Source organism: Scyliorhinus torazame, chromosome 29 (genome assembly GCF_047496885.1).
Source record: "Scyliorhinus torazame isolate Kashiwa2021f chromosome 29, sScyTor2.1, whole genome shotgun sequence".
NCBI lineage: Eukaryota > Metazoa > Chordata > Chondrichthyes > Carcharhiniformes > Scyliorhinidae > Scyliorhinus > Scyliorhinus torazame.
The window spans coordinates 39,042,031-39,056,774 of NC_092735.1; the positions used below are offsets into that span (position 1 = coordinate 39,042,031).

A 14,744-nucleotide genomic window follows, 5' to 3' on the forward strand; every position below is an offset into this window, starting at 1 on the left:
GGGATGCCCTCTGTCCCCATTATTGTTTGCACTGGCGATTGAGCCCCTGGCGATAGCGTTGAGGGGTTCCAAGAAGTGGAAGGGAGTACTTAGAGGAGGAGAAGAACACCGGGTATCTTTGTATGCGGACGATTTGCTACTATACGTGGCAGACCCGGCGGAGGGGATGCCAGAAATAATGCGGATACTTGGGGAGTTTGGGGATTTTTCAGGGTATAAATTGAACATGGGGAAAAGTGAGTTGTTTGTGGTGCATCCAGGGGAGCAGAGTAGAGAAATAGAGGACCTACCGTTGAGGAAGGTAACAAGGGACTTTCGTTACCTGGGGATCCAGATAGCCAAGAATTGGGGCACATTGCATCGGTTAAATTTAGCGCGGTTGGTGGAACAAATGGAGGAGGATTTCAAGAGATGGGATATGGTATCCCTGTCACTGGAAGGGAGGGTGCAGGCGGTTAAGATGGTGGTCCTCCCGAGATTCCTCTTTGTGTTTCAGTGCCTCCCGGTGGTGATCACGAAGGCTTTTTTTTTTTTTTATAAAGGATTGAAAAGAGCATCATGGGTTGTGTGTGGGCCGGGAAGACCCCGAGAGTGAGGAAGGGATTCTTACAGCGTAGCAGGGATAGGGGGGGGCTGGCACTACCGAGCCTAAGTGAGTATTATTGGGCCGCTAATATTTCAATGGTGAGTAAGTGGATGGGAGGAGGAGGAGGGAGCGACGTGGAAGAGATTAGAGGGCATCCTGTAGGGGGACTAGCCTACAGGCTATGGTGACAGCCCCATTGCCGTTCTCACCGAGGAACTACACCACAAGGTGGTGGCTACACTGAACATTTGGGGACAGTGGAGACGGCATAAGGGAAAGACTGGAGCCTTGGGGGGGGTCCCCGATAAGAAACAACCATAGGTTTGCCCCGGGGGGAATGGATGGGGGATATGGAATGTGGCAAAGAGCAGGAATAACGCAACTGAAAGATCTGTTTGTGGATGGGAAGTTCGCGAGTCTGGGAGCGCTGACCGAGAAATATGGGTTGCCCCAAGGGAATGCATTCAGGTATATGCAACTGAGGGCTTTTGCGAGGCAACAGGTGAGGGAATTCCCGCAGCTCCCGACACAAGAGGTGCAGGACAGAGTGATCTCAAAGGCTTGGGTGGGGGATGGTAAGGTGTCAGATATATATAGGGAAATGAGGGACGAAGGGGAGACTATGGTAGATGAACTAAAAGGGAAATGGGAAGAAGAGCTGGGGGAGGAGATCGAGGAGGGGCTGTGGGCAGATGCCCTAAGCAGGGTAAACGCGTCATCGTGTGCCAGGCTAAGCCTGATTCAGTTTAAGGTATTACACAGGGCGCATATGACTGGAGCACGGCTCAGTAAATTTTTTGGGGTGGAGGATAGGTGTGCGAGGTGCTCGAGAAGCCCAGCGAATCATACCCATATGTTTTGGTCATGCCCGGCACTACAGGGGTTTTGGATGGGGGTGACAAAGGTGCTTTCAAAAGTAGTGGGGGTCCGGGTCGAACCAAGCTGGGGGTTGGCTATATTTGGGGTTGCACAAGAGCCGGGAGTGCAGGAGGCGAGAGAGGCCGATGTTTTGGCCTTTGCGTCCCTAGTAGCCCGGCGCAGGATATTGTTAATGTGGAAAGAAGCCAAGCCCCCGGGGGTGGAGACCTGGATAAATGACATGGCAGGGTTTATAAAGCTAGAGCGGATTAAGTTCGTTCTAAGGGGGTCGGCTCAAGGGTTCACCAGGCGGTGGCAACCGTTCGTCGAATACCTCGCAGAAAGATAGATGGAATGGAAAAAAGAAGGCAGCAGCAGCAGCCCAGGATCGGGAGAGGAGGAGGAACCAGAAGGACTCTCAGGTTTGTTAATATATACTGTATAATATGTATAGGTCGTTGCGACAGATAATTATATATTGGACTGTTAAATTATATTTTTGGAGAGTGTTACTTGTGATAAGGCAGTCGCCAATTAGGGTTAGTTTTCATTTTTGTTATTTATTATTTATTCATTTTCTGTTTATAAAATAGGTCATTGTTATTTGTGTTGTTATAATATTGTGTAAAGGATGCACAATGTACTGTGTTGGTTGACCAAAAATTTTCAATAAAATATTTATAAAAAAAAAGATTCAGAACAGAGGTAAAAAAGCCAACATAAGTGTACTTTACCTGAATGCTCGTAGTATTCGGAATAAGGTAAATGAGTTGATGGTGCAAATCATCGTGAATGACTATGATTTAGTGGCCATTACTGAAACATGGTTAAAGGATGGTCACGACTGGGAGTTAAATATCCAAGGGTATCAAACCTTTCGGAAGGACAGAGTGGATGGTAAGGGAGGTGGTGTAGCTCTGTTATTTAAGGACGACATCCGGGCAACAGTAAGGGATGACATCGGTACTATGGAGGATAAGGTTGAATCCATTTGGGTGGAAATCAGGAATAGTAAGGCGAAAAAGTCACTGATAGGAGTAATCTATAGGCCACCAAATAGTAACATTATGGTGGGGCAGGCAATAAACAAAGAAATAACAGATGCATGTAGAAATGGTACAGCAGTTATCATGGGGGATTTTAATCTACATGTCGATTGGTTTAACCAGGTTGGTCAAGGCAGCCTTGAGGAGGAGTTTATAGAATGTATCCGCGATAGTTTCATAGAACAGTATGTAATGGAACCTACGAGGGAACAAGCGGTCCTAGATCTGGTCCTGTGTAATGAGACAGGATTGATTCAGGATCTCATAGTTAGGGATCCTCTCGGAAGGAGCGATCACAATATGGTGGAATTTAAAATATAGATGGAGGGTGAGAAGGTAAAATCAAGCACTAGAGTTTTGTGCTTAAACAAAGGAGATTACAATGGGATGAGAGAAGAACTAGCTAAGGTAGACTGGGAGCAAAGACTTTATAGTGAAACAGTTGAGAAACAGTGGAGAACCTTCCAAGTGATTTTTCACAGTGCTCAGCAAAGGTTTATACCAACAAAAAGGAAGGACGGTAAAAAGAGGGAAAATCGACCGTGGCTATCTAAGGAAATAAGGGAGAGTATCAAATTGAAGGAAAAAACATACAAAGTAGCAAAGATCAGTGGGAGACTAGAGGACTGGGAAATCTTTAGGGGGCAACAGAAAGCTACTAAAAAAGCTATAAAGAAGAGTAAGATAGATTATGAGAGTAAACTTGCTCAGAATATAAAAACAGATAGTAAAAGTTTCAACAAATACATAAAACAAGAGTGGCTAAGGTAAATATTGGTCCTTTAGAGGATGAGAAGGGAGATTTAGTAATGGGAGATGAGGAAATGGCTGAGGAACTGAACAGGTTTTTTGGGGTCGGTCTTCAGTGGAAGACACAAATCACATGCCAGTGACTGATGGAAATGAGGCTATGACAGGTGAGGACCTTGAGAGGATTGTTATCACCAAGGAGGTAGTGATGGGCAAGCTAATGGGGCTAATGTAGGCAAGTCTCCTGGACCTGATGGAATGCATCCCAGAGTGCTAAAAGAGATGGCTAGGGAAATTCCAATGCACTAGTGATAATTTACCAAAATTCACTAGACTCTGGGGTGGTCCCGGCGGATTGGAAATTAGCAAACGTGACACCACTGTTTAAAAAAGGAGGTAGGCAGAAAGCGGGTAATTATAGGCCAGTGAGCTTAACTTCGGTGGTAGGGAAGATGCTGGAATCTATCAAGGAAGAAATAGCGAGGCATCTGGATGGAAATTGTCCCATTGGACAGACGCAGCATGGGTTCATAAAGGGCAGGTCGTGCCTAACTAATTTAGTGGAATTTTTTGAGGACATTAACAGTGCGGTAGATAACGGGGAGCCAATGGATGTGGTATATCTGGATTTCCAGAAAGCCTTTGACAAGGTGCCACACAAAAGATTGTTGCATAAGATAAAGATGCATGGCATTAAGGGGAAAGTAGTAGCATGGGTAGAGGATTGGTTAATTAATAGAAAGCAAAGAGTGGGGATTAATGGGTGTTTCTCTGGATGGCAATCAGTAGCTAGTGGTGTCCCTCAGGGATCAGTGTTGGGCCCACAACTGTTCACAATTTACATAGATGATTTGGAGTTGGGGGACCAAGGGCAATGTGTCCAAGTTTGCAGACGACACTAAGATAAGTGGTAAAGCACAAAGTGCAGGGGATACTGGAAGTCTGCAGAGGGATTTGGATAGGCTAAGTGAATGGGCTAGGGTCTGGCGGATGGAATACAATGTTGACAAATGTGAGGTTATCCATTTTGGTAGGAATAACAGCAAAAGGGATTATTATTCAAATGATAAAATATTAAAACATGCTGCTGTGCAGAGAGACCTGGGTGTGCTAGTGCATGAGTTGCAAAAAGTTGGTTTTCAGGTGCAACAGGTGATTAAGAAGGCAAATGGAATTTTGTCCTTCATTGCTAGAGGGATCGAGTTTAAGACTAGGGAGGTTCTGCTGCAATTGTATAAGGTGTTAGTGAGGCCACACCTGGAGTATTGTGTTCAGTTTTGGTCTCCTTACTTGAGAAAGGACGTACTGGCACTGGAGGGTGTGCAGAGGAGATTCACTAGGTTAATCCCAGAGCTGAAGGGGTTGGATTACGAGGAGAGGTTGAGTAGACTGGGACTGTACTCGTTGGAATTTAGAAGGATGAAGGGGGATCTTATAGAAACATATAAGATTATGAAGGGAATAGATAGGATAGATGCGGGCAGGTCGTTTCCACTGGCGGGTGAAAGCAGAACTAGGGGGCATAGCCTCAAAATAAGGGGAAGTAGATTTAGGACTGAGTTTAGGAGGAACTTCTTCACCCAAAGGGTTGTGAATCTATGGAATTCCTTGCCCAGTGAAGCAGTAGAGGCTCCTTCATTAAATGTTTTTAAGATAAAGATAGATAGTTTTTTGAAGAATAAAGGGATTAAGGGTTATGGTGTTCGGGCCAAAAAGTGGAGCTGAGTCCACAAAAGATCAGCCATGATCTCATTGAATGGTGGAGCAGGCTCGAGGGGCCAGATGGCCTACTCCTGCTCCTAGTTCTTATGTTCTTATCACCATCCGAGGAAAAAGGCTCTCACTGTCCACCCTATCCAATCCTCTGATCATCTTGCAATCCATCAATATCCATAAACGTCAGACCAAATCTTCTTCAAATGCCGCCACTAGAAGTCCTCGACCGTGAATTTTTAACCCTTCTTGCAACAAAAACCTTCCTTCACCAATACCAGCCCCTCTAACACACACGCCAGTTCAACATTTGGTTCAGAACTTTCCAGATTTCCATCACCTTAGGTGCAAGGTGCTTTCTGACAGAACCCAAATATCCTGGTCCTAATTTTAAGGCTGTTTGCCTCCTTATTCTGGCTGGTTTTGGTAGCCTTTGCTCCCAGCTCAGCCCACACTGCCAGAATAAAATTAATTTCAATGTTTCAACAATGATAATACAGACTCTGAAACCTCGTGGCATAAATTTTAGTACCTGGCCCTCAGGTTGCATCGTCAATCTTTCAGGAAATAAAAACGCCACCACAATATTGTTGCAATACCAAACATTTAACCCCTTCGGACCAGCTTACTTAAACACCTCCAGAAACCAACCTATATTGTCTGATTGGAATCAGAGTGTGAATTACTTTTAGTGAAAAATTAACGTAATCATCAACACCTCATACAAGGGAGGCCCACAAGCTTGGGACATTAGGGAAAAACTGTAGTTACACAAGAACACATGTGGAGCATCATTTTGGAGCAGAGTTCAAACATTCTCAAAGACAAACAATGTGAATGGGCATTCGGTCCCCCTAATCAATCCAAAGGACACCATACAGGAGATACAGAAGATACACCAGCAGGCAGGAGATACAGATGTCTGAGAACACGCACGAACAGACTCAAAAACAGCTTCTTCCCCGCTGTCACCAGACTCCTAGCTGACCTCATTAGCACTACATCCTGTATGCTTCACCCAATGCCAGTGCTTATGTAGTTACATTGTATACCCCGTGTTGCCCTATTATGTATTTTCTTTTCTTCCCATGTACTTAAATGATCTGTTGAGCTGCTCGCAGAAAAATACTTTTCACTGTGCCTCGGTACACGTGACAATAAACAAATTCAATCCAATACCAAACAGCCATCTTATTCTCATCTCTTAAGTTTCTGATCATCCCCAAGAAGGATTAGCAGCAGAAACTATTTTTACAAGTTCATTCTTTTCTCCTTCTACAAGAAGTATGCTCACATTTCATTCACCAGAGAAGAGAGCGTGGGCTGGCAGGTTTTCTGTAAACACTCCTCCATACTGGTCCAATGAAGGCAAGTGGAAAGATCATGGGGTGACCACGCCCTCTGGGACACCATGTATAAATCCAGCGTCAAGTCAAAACACTCCCCAAGTGAGCTCCCCATGAACAGACCAAGAGCTCCCTTTCAATCAACCTGACCTTCAAAATGTACTCCTAATGCACGATCGAGAATCTTCCCCATCTCAGATGCCTTATCATCGAAGTGCCAAGTTAATGCTGACCACTGGTAGGCTCTGTTCTAAAGCCCAATTATACCCAAAATGATGGCCGGGATTAGATAGTGGATTCATTTCCACCACCAGGTGCATTAAATGCTTAAGCTCATTTTACTTAAGAACAGAGACAGGAAGCGGAAATGGGTGCAATCATTAATCTGGCCTGGATTCAGAACCGGTTTTACCAGAGAATTTAAAGGTTCAAACCACACTCCAGGATCCGGCCATAATCTTGGCTGGTTGAGGGAATCCTGCATTGTCAGCATTCTTCATCCTTTAGGCCTCATCACATCTCTAAAAGAACTCTACACATTTCAAGCTCCTTTGAAGTGCAGTTCTGTAATGTTATATAGTAGATGCAGCAACTACTTTACTTGGCAAGGTCCCACAAACAGATAAGTGGCCACTTACTCTATATTTGGTTGTGTTGTATGAAGGAGGAAAGCTGACTAGAGTACCAGGAGAAAAATGCTATTGTATCTTTAATGACAACCAAGCCCCCAGACTAGCCAGGATCACGGTTAAAATTTTCACCTGAAGGATGACACCTCTGACAACACAGGGCTCCGCCACTGAATGTCAGCTTAGAACACTATCCATTGACCCAAACCGAACTAAAATCACCATGAACCCAGCCCTGTGTACACTTACAACAATGAAGCATAGATTCTCCAACGGACATAGATTAATTTTACTGATACGGTATCCTTTGTATGCTTACTAGGGTTAAAGTATGAGGCATTTTATAACACTGAAATACTAAGGATGCCAGAAACAGGGTTGAATTGATTTCTAAAGGCTGGGGCAGGATTGCCTGTACTTACAGTGAATAACTCTTGCTGGATTGTAGCAGCTTGTTTCCGCCATTGCTGGATCCATTCGAGGGCAGGGTCGGCGTTTTTGTGCTGTTCAACCCCTGCGCACTCTGGGAAATAGAAATGGATGGAGGGAGATTGTTACCATGGTGAGTCTTGCTGCCTAGAACCTTTGCAGGGGACTGAGGGTGGAAAAGAGAGAGCAGAGAAGTGGTGTGAATATGGGGCAAGTGGGAAGAGAGGACACAGAAGTCTTGTTCTCAATCCTTATTGCAGACCTTTCCCCCATTGTTCTTTCCTTTCCCATTTCCCCTAGCTCTGTACATGCTTAAAAAGGTATTAACCTCTCACCTCCCAGTTCTGCTGAAAGATCACTGACCGAAAACGTTAATTCTCTCCCATCCTGCCTAACCAGCCGAGTGGTTCCAGCATTTTCTGTTTTGATTTCAAATTCCACCATCCGCAATATTTTTAAACCAGGCTTAATTCCACCATGAGAAAACTGGGAAATAGTGACATTCACAGTGTTGTCCATTCCACGTCACAACAGTACAAACATGCCACGGTCCAACAGTCATTGCAGGCTCAGAGCAGCGGGGAATTTAAGCCCGCATCCAAGAGGGGAACGCTCAGATTTTCCAATCCAAAATTCGCCACAAATGCTGAGCATTAACCAGCCCATTGACAGCACATGAGAAGTGAATGCTTTCTCAGGGGCAGAAGGGGTATTAAAAACAAGCTGCCCCAGGATTGGTGACCTATAGCCCCAGCATATATTTAAGAAGCTGCTACAAGAAGAGGCACAGTCCCCATCCTGAACCCGCAAATGAAGTGGTTGACAAAGTTAAGACGACAACAGTTACCATCAACTCTGGCCCACTAATACCATAATTCTTTTTTGGGGGGGGGGATATGGAGTAATCATACTGTGACAAATTTAATCTACAACAAAGTTTGTTCCCCCCCAAAGTTTCAGCTTATACACATTGCACAAGATGGAACCTTTGTGTTTAACATAACACAATCTTTATAACAAACTGTGCAATCTACTCCCTTGAAAGGCAAACTGACCAAGCTCATTTCGCTGTCTGACCTACTCCGCTTCCGTTCATCTTCGTGATTTTCCTGCAAATAAAGCATTATAAAGTCAACACTGAAGGCATTGGTAAGAATTTCAACATCACAATGATTGCATGGGTTAATGTACCCCCTTTCGACAAACTAAGCTACACAGAGCAGGAAACCTCAAAATTCAATTCATATTCTCTCCTGACTTATCTCAGAAACGGTAGCGGTAGGCATTGGATAATAGACTTCATTGTCATTGGGTGGGCTGGGGCAAGCTTCCATGTTGGGAGATAAGAGCAGGTTTGTCTGCGATCGACTCTCAATGACCAAACATGCAATGACCAGATGCATGGGGTAGCAATTTAGGTGCGGCTCAGGTAGAATGTTGCCTGCAGGAGGACATCCCAATAAAGTGCCAGCTACAGAGAACTGGGGAAAACACTGCTCTAAATGTAGTATCACAATTCAAATTGAAATGAAATAATGGGGCATGCATTATTACATTGCAAAGGGCAGTTTACACATAACAATTAAGTACAAGGCCGATTACTTCACATCACCAGGTTAGCTGAAATGAAACAGAATGTAAGTGCCCCCACCACGAGTTAGTGGAGAGGTCTGATGATGCAGGTAGTGATCTGATCACTGTACCCGAGCACGGCCAGCTTGAGCATTTAGACCCATTCCCTACATGTACACAATCTCTTTCTGGTTTGGGCAGGTGTCAGTGCATTTGTTAACATGTTTTCTTTTGAAGATGTACCCCTTTTGTTTGAATGTCCAAAATATATCATAAAGCATCATTACTCACCACAGATTGGTTGGCTGGACTGAGCGGTACAGGAGAACTTGATGTCGTAGAGGTGGGAGTGCTGTTACACGGGTTAAAAAGCTCATCTTCCACATTGCTGTTACTGTTACTTGCTGGTGATGTTGCCATTATTGATGTTTGTGCTGGAAAAATGGAGTTGGGTTAAAACCAGATGGTATAATTGGTCAGGCTCATGGCCATCCACAAAGAGGCATATTAATCCTACTGAAGCACAGTACCACTAGAGACTTTATTACTGAATAAGGGGAGTTGAATGGAGTGGTTGACTGGGCATGTTAACAGCTTGGGGACATCAATCATGTTGTAGTTAACACAATTGTTCATTGGTAATATGGTCAGTAAGAAAGGGTAATCGATGAGCTCCAGGGCTCATACTCAATTAAGGAAGCTATTCTCTATAAACCCTGGCAGCTGTTTAGAACTAATTTTCACTGGGAAGTTGAAAGTTCCTATCTGCAAATGAGCACAGTTATAATAGTCTTAATAATGGGTGGAGGACTAAAGTTGAGATGTTAAAGAAGAGAGGAACTTCTAAAACTACCAAATCCTGTGATTTGGTGGATAGTTTAGCTTTTTTATGAGAAGTTATTGAATGCAGAGCTGTGACTGGCTGTCACCAGCCATTGTTACTCAGCACAGCTGAGTACTGCTTACAATCAGGACAAATAATTAGAGCAAATGGTTTGGTTTTAGAGGGTCTAAATTAATGTTGGGTTTAGAGCAAATTTCAAATAGTAATTTATCCCAGGAGCTAAGGGTGTGTGGCCACCAGCCAGCTAACAATGCTGTGTCTTCCACTCTCTTATCAAGACTAATATAACTGTGCTCATTTGTTAACAGGTACCTTCAGCTTCCCAGTGAAAATTAGTTCTAAACAGCTGCTAGGGTTTATAGAGACTAGCTTCCTTAATTGAGTATGAACCCTAGAACTCAATCGATTACCCTTTCTTCCTGACCATATTACCAATGAACAATTGTGTTAACTACAACACGATTGATGTCCCCAAGCTGTTAACATGTCCAGTCAACCGCTCCATTCAACTCCCCTCATTCAGTAATAAACTCCAGTTAATCAGAGACCATACATTTCCCAACAGCATAATCTATTTACTCTTCATCTGCCTAGTTGTTCCATCTATTAATCCATTTAATTTCTATTCCTATGCTCCCTTTTCCAACAGCTTTATTTCTTGGGGTAATGGCCAAGACCACATTCCAGCCGTACCATTTTACTTATTTTTAAGTTAACAATTATCATCCACTGCAATGTGATGGGCTGCCAGCCGATAGCTGTGTCCAGAGTCACACAATGCAGATAGAGAACAGCTTCTTTTGAGCATGAACCCTGGAACTCACCGCTTACCCTTTCTTATTCATCCTAAACTATTTGTTCCCAGCTCCGCCGACAACAAGGAATGTTTTCTGGTCATTTTACATGGTACAAAGAATATACCACAGCTCTTTTGAACAACAAAAAAAGTTTCTCTGAGGGAGGGAATTGCAGCACAGACAGTTCCAAATTGAGGAAGTGGAGTGGAAACTCCTCTGGCTCCAGATCGTCCAAGAAAGAAAATGATTTAATGCACACACACGTACTGCTGCTTTACCCAGCATAGGTTGCCTCCCATTGGTTAGTTTAAAGTAGCTTTGCCATTGGTTCTGGGCAAGCCACCTGACCCACAGCATAATGAAAATACTCTTACCTATCTCCTCAAGATCAAGATCATCGTATAAAAACTCATTTTCTTTAAAGTCTGGGTCCTGAGAGGAATCAACATAGTATTCGACATCATCTTTGATCTTCTTGATCTGGTCCACTTCTATCGTGCTGTTGTCTAACATGCGCAGCAGAGTTTCCAGCATTTTAATGTGGTACCTGTGCCTCTCGATGTGTTGCTTCAGTTCTTCTAACCGGTCTTGTTTCTGCAGAAAGATTGCCACAAGTTTGATAAAAGAGCTTAGCAGGGTTTCGCCCCCACAACCCAAAGATGTGCAGGGTAGGTGGATTGGCCACGCTAAACTGCCCCTTAATTGGAAAAAATGAATTGGGTACTCAAAATGTTTTTACATTTTTTAAAAAGAGCTAAGCAATCAGTTCAGATTCAGATCAGACTTGGAAAAGGCTTCAATTATTATTTCAAGACTACTACATGTTTACACATTTTACAGCTGTAATGAGATAGAATGCAAAATACAATTAGTTCATGGATTATGATCAATATTATGTAAACAAATTGTTACTTCACTTTCCATGTCCTTTCAGCCAATGTGATTGCTTCTGGAGTGCTGTTATTGTGGTTTTATAGGCAGATGTAGCAGCTAATTTGTACAAAGCAAGGTCCCACAAACAGAAGTGAGATGAATGATCAGTTAATCACTTTTGGGGTGTTAGTTGAAGGACGAATTCTGGAAGAAATCCCTGCTCTTCAAGAAAGGAGCTGTAGGGTATTTTATGTGAATAGGTGGTGTTCACTCAGTTCGATGTCTCATCCAGAGTGCGGCACATTTGACACTCCAGCACTCCCTGGCTACTGCCCTATAGTGTTAGCCTAGATTATGTGCTCAAGGCCCGCAGCAGGGCTTCAAACCACAACCTTCTTACTCAAAGGTTAGGCTGCACTATCTATGCCAAGCTGTCAGATCCTCAAATCCATGCCATAATTCTGCTTCACTGGGAGTTTCTGACATGGATCCCTGGGCGAGGTCCTACCCACCTCAGCAAATGATCCTCTGTTGCTTGGCTGCCAGGCAGAAAAGTCATGATACACCTTCTTAAACTGGTGTTTGACATACCAAACAGTATGTACAGCAATCACAATGCTCACCTAAAAGCCGTTTAAAACACATTCACTAAAAGTACTGAAGTAAACAAATCTTATAAAGAAAGCTTTATGGTTCTTTTAACAGTAGTCTTGGTGATTGCATTGACTAATATTATCAACAACTGCATTTATACAGAGCCTTTAGCTTGGAAAAACATCTGTGCTTTAGAGACAATAACAGATAAAAAAGGACACCAAGAAACCTGCATATGCAGCACCTTCAGAAAAACAAATAGCATAGCTACAGAGAAAGGACAGGGACTAGCTGAATTGCTTTTACAGAGAGTCAACACACACACAACAGGCTGAATGGTCTCTTTCTGTGAAGTTATGACTTTACGAAACAAAGGAGGAGATATTAGGAGGGTGACAAAATGCTTCATTAAAGAGGATGGCATTAAAGGGAGAGGGAGAGATATGGGAGGTGAAAGAGTTTCAGCAAGGATGTCCAGAACACCGGACCTAGAAGAATGATGGCATGGTCAGTAATGGACGGAAGGGAGTAACACATAAAAAGCCAAAATGAAAGAAAGAGAAAAGCTGGAGGAGGGGCAGGAGGGACATATTGTCAGGAGATAGGGGTTTGGGAATAAAGGTATTTAGACATAAGGATGAGAATTTTAAAAATGAAGCATTGGGCAGTTAGCAGGGTGCGAAGAGTGAGCAGGACTGGGTACAGGTATGGTTTGGGCAGTCAAGCTTTGGGTTATCTAGTTTACTGAGGGTGAAGAATGGGAGGCCGGTATTGGAATAACCAAGTCTGGAGATGATATGGGCCTTCAGTGGCAGATGGGCAGTGGAGGTCAGTAATCTTTATGATGGACAGTACATGAGGTCAGAAGCTCAGCTTCGAGGTGAATATATGCTGAGATTGTAAACGATCTGGTTCAGTCCAGGACAATGGTCAGAAAGAAGGGTTGAAGTCAACAGTGAAGAGGCAGAATTTGCGGCGAGGGGCCAAAGATAGTGGCTTCAGTCTCCTTGGTGCTTAACCAAAGAAATGTGAGACTATTAACAATAAATTATTGTGGCAACTGTGACTTGCTGAATAAACAGGAAATCCCCATAGTTGACAACATGACCACGGTTAACAAGGTGAAGAATACACCAGTTGAGAAATGAATATGCAGGAAGTCTGGTGTAGGTTCAACATTCTCACAAGTGGTTCTACTGCAGCAGGAACACAAGATTGTATTCACAGGGTCCTACAGTAACAGGCAGGTATGGTCAGGACTATACCTATGGGCTGAGTATTAAAGCATTAAAGCCGTGAATTCTTTGAGAAGGTGACCAAGCATGTGGATGAAGGTAAAGCAGTGGATGTAGTGTACATGGATTTTAGTAAGGCATTTGATAAAGTTCCCCATGGTAGGCTTCTGCACAAAGTAAGGAGGCATGGGATAGTGGGAAATTTGGCCAGTTGGATAACGAACTGGCTAACCGATAGAAGTCAGAGAGTGGTGGTGGATGGCAAATATTCAGCCTGGATCCCAGTTACCAGTGGTGTACCGCAGGGATCAGTTCTGGGTCCTCTGCTGTTTGTGATTTTCATTAATGACTTGGATGAGGGAGTTGAAGGGTGGGTCAGTAAATTTGCAGACGATACGAAGATTGGTGAAGTTGTGGATAGTAAGGAGGGCTGTTGTCGGCTGCAAAGAGACATAGATAGGATGCAGAGCTGGGCTGAGAAGTGGCAGATGGAGTTTAACCCTGAAAAGTGTGAGGTTGTCCATTTTGGAAGGACAAATATGAATGCGGAATACAGGGTTAACGGTAGAGTTCTTGGCATTGTGGAGGAGCAGAGAGACCTTGGGGTCTATGTTCATACATCTTTGAAAGTTGCCACTCAAGTGGATAGAGCTGTGAAGAAGGCCTATGGTGTGCTCGCGTTCATTAACAGAGGGATTGAATTTAAGAGCCGTGAGGTGATGATGCAGCTGTACAAAACTTTGGTAAGGCCACATTTGGAGTACTGTGTACAGTTCTGGTCGCCTCATTTTAGGAAGGATGTGGAAGCTCTGGAAAAGGTGCAAAGAAGATTTACCAGGATGTTGCCTGGAATGGAGAGTAGGTCTTACGAGGAAAGGTTGAGGGTGCTAGGCCTTTTCTCATTAGAGCGGAGAAGGATGAGGGGCGACTTGATAGAGGTTTATAAGATGATCAGGGGAATAGATAGAGTAGACAGTCAGAGACTTTTTCCCCAGGTGGAACACACCATTACAAGGGGACATAAATTTAAGGTGAAAGGTGGAAGATATAGGAGGGATATCAGAGGTAGGTTCTTTACCCAGAGAGTAGTGGGGGCATGGAATGCACTGCCTGTGGAACTAGTTGAGTCGGAAACATTAGGGACCTTCAAGCAGCTGTTGGATAGGTACATGGATTACGGGAAAATGATATAGTGTAGATTTATTTGTTCTTAAGGGCAGCGCGGGTAGCATTGTGGATAGCACAATTGCTTCACAGATCCATGGTCCCAGGTTCGATTCCGGCTTGGGTCATTGTCTGTGCGGAGTCTGCACGTCCTCCCCGTGTCTGCGTGGGTTTCCTCCGGGTGCTCCGGTTTCCTCCCACAGTCCAAAGATGTGCGGGTTAGGTGAATTGGCCAATGATAAATTGCCCTTAATGTCCAAATTGCCCTTGGTGTTGGGTGGAGGTGTTGAGTTTGGGTAGGGTGCTCT

At 43.9% G+C, this 14,744-nt stretch overlaps 1 protein-coding gene across 9 annotated transcripts in view; it reads right to left on the reverse strand.

Moving 5' to 3' along the window:
• LOC140404086 (CCR4-NOT transcription complex subunit 3-like) overlaps positions 1-14,744 on the reverse strand; it is a 155,736-nt gene that overhangs the window by 39,151 nt on the left and 101,841 nt on the right. For 8 of the 9 annotated variants that reach the window (XM_072492478.1, XM_072492476.1, XM_072492474.1 and 5 more), the window contains 4 exons: positions 10,945-11,164; positions 9,221-9,363; positions 8,413-8,466; positions 7,351-7,523 (listed from right to left, as the gene is read on the reverse strand). In XM_072492478.1, coding sequence (XP_072348579.1) covers positions 7,351-7,523; positions 8,413-8,466; positions 9,221-9,363; positions 10,945-11,164 — 590 coding nt within the window. The remainder of the gene's footprint in view (positions 1-7,350; positions 7,524-8,412; positions 8,467-9,220; positions 9,364-10,944; positions 11,165-14,744) is intronic. The other variant, XM_072492477.1, reaches the window with a different exon arrangement.